Raw genomic sequence first — 5,885 nt, forward strand, 5'->3', positions numbered from 1 at the left:
ATATATATATATATATATATATATAATATTTGTATATTTTTAGAACCTGGTCCTGATCCTGTTATTGTAGTTCCCTCTGTACTTCTATTGCTGTGTGTTTTTGGATTTCTGGCTGCCTTTAAAATATGGAGGAAGAGATATTCACAGCCTGAGCAGGTACACATACACTCACTGTTTCACTAATACATCAGATTCACATTATAAGAGACAAGCTCTGCTGGCCAGGCTTCATAATTGTATTTCTGTCTTCATATTGCAGATCATCTACATACCTACCTCAGGTTTGTCCTGTTAATCTGTTCAGATATATTTATGCATTTGTTAGTAAGGAAGTTAAACATGTACCTTTACTAATATGGGTTTATTTTATTATTATTATTTTTCCTCAGCAGCTGGCATTCTAAGTCAATATACTGCAATATTTCCTCTCGCAATCAGTAGAAAATATGGTTAACACACGGTCATGCATGAAAAAAAATACCGTCATGTACCGTGAAACCGGTATCATTTTGAAAAAGACCGTGATATAAATTTCTGGTCATACCGCCCAGCACTAATATACAGTGGGTACGGAAAGTATTCAGACCCCCTTAAATTTTTCACTCTTTGTTATATTGCAGCCATTTGCTAGAGTGAAAAATTTAAGGGGGTCTGAATACTTTCCGTACCCACTGTATATATATATAACGTATTGAAACATATCCTTTCAAAAGAATGTGTTAATTACATGTATATTTTTACATTTATTTGACAGGTTGGCAAGGTTTTTTTCTTGTTTTATCACACACAGATTTGGTCTGTCATAGTATTGAATATTTCAGTATTTTTACAATATCTGTAAGTTTTACAAAAGTATGTTTTGGGTTTAAATAGGCTAGTAATTACTGCATGTATCTAACAGGTTTCCTCTAATGCCAAGTTTGTCTGAACACAGCTGTTTATGTTAGCATGGATGTTTGCCAGATTGCATTGCCAGCAAATCAGCCACCAGAACTCCTCAGTATTATTTAATCAGGTACTGTATATTTATGTAGACTGTTTATAAAACTGTTAGAACTTTCAATAGTGTGCTAATAAACAAACATTTGTTATATTCTTCTGTGAATGCTTTATAAGTTCACGGTTCATGATCTTACTCACATTTACCGTAATGTTGCAATGCTTTTAAAACTTGAATGTTAATCTTCAGTCCATCTCTGCATGACGTCATAATGCAAACCTCAACGCGCGCGCCACGAAATGTTCCGCAAGAGTCCAATCATTCCAAACGCACCGCGCATGCGCTGTGTGCGCAGATTCAAACAAAATCGGAAAGTGGGCCAAAGGAAGGCGATAGGTGAGTTCGGGCGGGGGTCGGGGAAATTTAAATAACATGTATGTAATACGCGCATTGTATTAATGTGCTTTCGCGCTACAATAATGCACTATAGATATTAATTATTTTCGCACCTGAATTAAACGTTGTCAAAAGTTATCAACCAATCAGATTTCAAAGATGGATCTGTAATTTGTCCGGTTTTGTGCGAGAGCAAGGGAAATCTGCGCGCGAGCAGAGAGATTCGCGCTCGCGCATTGTATTAATGTGCTTTCGCGCTACAATAATGCGCTCTCGACATTTGTCATTAAAATAACGCCATACCCAGTTGCATGCATGCAAACAGTGATCGGACGATGTCCTTCCTGAAACAGTAAACACAAAGCATGCAATGCATCTATAGGTACAATGCACACTCAACAGGTGGGAAGGGTACTTAAAGTTAGCTTAGTGTAGCCATAAACATTATTTTGGAAATCCGATCATACATAATGTTTCTATAAATGACATTTTTGCTCTTGGATTCATGTGCTTTCAAGTCTCATAACACAATTAAAGCGTCATATATCAGTCATATCAGTATACCTACCTTTTAATTTTGCTTTACAACCAATTTCTCTTGTCAAATAAGATTTCTTGCATTACTAAGAAAAAATTCGTGGTCAAATTCTGCAATAAAATTCAAGTTTTTGTGCTGTTCCCCCAGAATGGCTATAGAAAAGGGGCCTCAAGGACACACATTCAGCCTGTCACAAATCCTCCTCATCTATAGAGGTGGGTGTTGGTAAAACATCTCCAACTAGAGCAATTCGCAATGACTATGCGATCCACCGTGTTCACGAGTGGAGGACACAGACTGGACACGAGCCTCAGCAAGAAGCCAGCAGGAGTCCATGAATCCCTGAAGAAGGAAAGCCGCGACTTCGCCACCCATGTGCTGAGCACGATCCACAACAGTGTAAATCAAAAGCATCACCTGCACAGCAAAGCAAATATCAGCCGCCGGAACGTGTTGAGCTCTCCTGATCAATCTCCAGCAGGGAACCTCGGGCAGGAGGAGAACTGGGAGACACTGGGGGGCCTTGACACTCCCGTCAACCAAGCAGATGGGGGCCGAAGGTTCCCCGGTCAAGAGCAAATCACTGTTTTGTCAGGCCAGTCAAAACCACGTGGGGAAGATGGATCCCATGGTATCAAATGGCAGCAATCAGCGGAGAGAAGTGGGGGTGGTCGTGGGGGTCCCCTCGCCGGAGAACAGTCCCGATGGGAAGCGTCTTAACATGAGGAAAGGCTCTGGCCTCGTGGACACGCAGACCAGCTGCATCCGACAGATCCTGCTGCTGCAACTGGAACTGATTGAACAGCAGCAGAAGCAACTGCACAACAAGAGCAAAGAGATCGATGACCTCAAAGCTGAAAAAGAGATGGTACGCTGAGACTTTTGCACGTTTTTCCCCTCCTTTTATGAAATGAAATATTAAATGATGGGCCTGTTTGATGTTAAACTGGGCGCATTCAGAGTTTCCCACTTGTTGTTTTGTAACACTTGTTTCTTGTTTCACCTATTCGTCTGAACCCGATGTTTAATACACAGCCTAACACAGGTGTGTGTTTGTAGCTAATGGCCCGAATTGAACACATGGAGCGTCGGCTGCAGATGGTGAAAAAAGAGGGTACAGAATCCCGTCCTCCTCAGACTCCTCGTCGTAAGGAACCTGAGGCTGCTGCCACAGATGATGTCCAGCAATCTGAGGGGCGGGTCCAAACCCCAAAGCAAATGCACTTTGGAAGAGGAGGAAAAAGCCTGAAAAGGTATGACCATGACTTTTTCTCTAATTATATAAAGATTTATTGCAAGGATAGTTCACCCAAAAATTCATCATCGATTACTTGTCCTTATGTCGTTCCAAACCTGTATGACTGAGTTTCTTCTGCGGAACTCAAAAGAAGACATGGGGGTATGTAAATGACGACAGAATTTTCATTTGTGGGTGAGCTAACCTCAATATCTCCAACTAATGTGCTGTAGGGCTGTCAACATGGCTGAAAAACTAAATTCGAATTTTGTACTTAAATATTATCAATATTCGATGATTCGATGAAATATCAATATTATATTCGAATTTAAAAGGCATGTTTTCACTTAGGGGGAAAAAAGATTTTGGCTTCTCTTCTGAGGCCACAAGAGGGCTAAATATACTTAATATTACAAAATATTACTAATGCACGTTTATTCAAAGCAATAAAACAACACGACCATCTTTGGAAAAAAGTGCATAATGTTTAAAATAATGTTTATAAACTAAATATAATTAATTAAGTTGCTTAAACAATTAGAAACAAAACAGCATCATGTATGTATGCAAAGTTTAATACAAAGGACCAAATAACAAAGAATACTTTTTTCATTTAAAAACATGAAATGAAGTGGGATGGGGAAAAACCGCCATACAGTTTTGAGACATGCTTTTTAAAAGTTGAACGTATATTAATTTTACATGGCTTTCTAAACATGTGGCATTCTTGTCCGAGACACGAGTGCAACGGTGATAGATGTCCCTATAGAAAATGCGATAAATAAACGTTCTGTGTGAACAGCTTCAGTTTTGCCATAAGATCTTCTCCGGGCTGTAGCCTATAGGCTAACAAAAGCATTAAAATGCAACACTATATCGTCATCGCATCTCGTGTGCCACTGATAAGGCTGCCTGATGCACATCTAAAATTCGAATGCAACGTTTTTGCATTCGAATGTGGATTTTTATTTTAAATTCGACAAATATTCGAAATTCAAATGTTTATTTGACAGCCCTAATGTGCTGTAGCTAATGAAATGAGTTGATTAAACTAAATATGTTTTATTTTTCACCCTCTCAAAGGAGGTTTCTTTTCCAGGACTCCCGGATGAGGAGGTCACGACGTGGGCAGCCCAGGTCACCACCACCACCACAGGATAGCCCAGCTCAGAAGGAGGAACCCCAGGAAGAGACGGAGCCTGAATTGCAGTCTCAGTCGGAGTAACTGCCCTACCTGACTACCACAGAGATGTACCTCTGCCGCTGGCATCAGCCACCTCCGTCACCTTGGCGAGACCCCTCACCTGTGCATGAGGACACAGTTGCAGGTTGGGAGAAATTAATGTAATTTCTCTGTTAAAGAAATATTTCAGCCAAAAATGAAAATTTTGTCATCATTTACTCACCCTCATGCTGTTCCAAACCTGTATAAGTTATAACTTATGGTGAACACAAAAGAAGATATTTTGAAGGACCAAACAGTTGGTTCCCATTGACTACCATAGTAGGGAAAGAAATGGGGACTGTCAACTGTTTGATTACCAGCATTCTTCCAAATGTATTCTTTTATGTTCAACTTAAGAAAGAAACGCATACAGGTTTGGAACGGCATGAGGGTGAGTAAATAATGACACAATCTTTGGATAAACTATTCCTTTAATGATTTTAATCACATATATTGATTATAAAGAAAATTTAAGATCCTCAAAAATGTATCATTATTCTCCATATGTAGTCCCTTCTTGGCGGGAGAGTATCTTAGAGCCATTGGGGCAGAAAGAGGCGTCGGACATTCCTGAGGTTAGTAAGACCCGTAAGCATCCCAAGTGGCAAAGTTCATGTGGAGCTGTATTTTCTGTGAACCGAGATGCTGCTTCACTCTGAAACACACAGCGCATATATATTTATTTAAAGGGATAGTTCACTCAAAAATGAAAATTCGGTTATTAATTACTCACCTTCATGTTGTTGCAAACCCGTAAGACCTTTGTTTTTAAGTAAGACCTTAAAAACAAAGAAAACTGAATGAAGAAAACAAAAATAACGACTTTATTCAGCAAGCGCGCATAGAAGGAAATTGTTGAATAAAGTTGTTATTTTTGTTTTCTTTAGACACAAAAAAAAAGTATTCTCGTAGCTTCATAAGATTACGGTTGAAGCACTGATGTCACATGGACTATTGTAACAATGTCTTTACTACCTTTCTGTGCCTTCAACGTGTCAGTTGTGTTGCTGTCTATTCGGGGTCAGAAAGCTCTCGAATTTCATCAAAAATATCTTAATATTTGTTTCGAAGATGAATTAAGGTTTTACAGGTTCAGAATGACATGAGGGTGAGTAATTAATGACAGAATTTTCATTTTTAGGTGAACTATCCCTATAATTAAATCACAGCCTCTTGCATTTTCATACTCGTATCACAATTTTGGTTTTATTTCAATTAAATGTTCCACTTTAATGATGCATGTAAATGCTCATACTTTCTTCTGTGCAGTGTCTAGATGATAATGTCTTTCTGAAAAGGCATTCAAAACTTGAGCTGGATGAGAAGAGGAGGAAAAGGTGATGCTTGTTTTATTTTTCTTCTATATAGCATCAAATAGACTAGAGCAGCTCTTCTCAAAGTCTGGACTCTGGTCCGGAGGGAATTCAATCCGGACTGGCCTCCACTTCGTATTTCAAGTGCACTCGTATCACTCAGACCTCCGTTGCGCACACACACACACACACACACACACACACACACACACACACAAAGGCGCACACAAACGCGT

General features: G+C 39.4%; 1 protein-coding gene and 1 pseudogene across 1 annotated transcript in view; both read left to right on the forward strand.

Annotated features, from left to right (window-relative positions):
* LOC107662415 (major histocompatibility complex class I-related gene protein) overlaps positions 1-295 on the forward strand; it is a 2,630-nt gene extending 2,335 nt beyond the window's left edge. Inside the window, exons 5-6 of the mRNA XM_016452436.1 lie at positions 44-156; positions 260-295. Coding sequence (XP_016307922.1) covers positions 44-156; positions 260-295 — 149 coding nt within the window. The remainder of the gene's footprint in view (positions 1-43; positions 157-259) is intronic.
* Positions 296-1,152: 857 nt separating this feature from the next.
* The window catches only part of LOC107662395 (male-specific lethal 1-like 1), an 8,369-nt pseudogene continuing 3,636 nt past the window's right edge, over positions 1,153-5,885 (forward strand).

The sequence above is a fragment of the Sinocyclocheilus anshuiensis genome, unplaced genomic scaffold (genome assembly GCF_001515605.1).
Source record: "Sinocyclocheilus anshuiensis isolate Anshui unplaced genomic scaffold, SAMN03320099.WGS_v1.1 scaffold11, whole genome shotgun sequence".
In the NCBI taxonomy this organism is placed as follows: Eukaryota; Metazoa; Chordata; class Actinopteri; order Cypriniformes; family Cyprinidae; genus Sinocyclocheilus; species Sinocyclocheilus anshuiensis.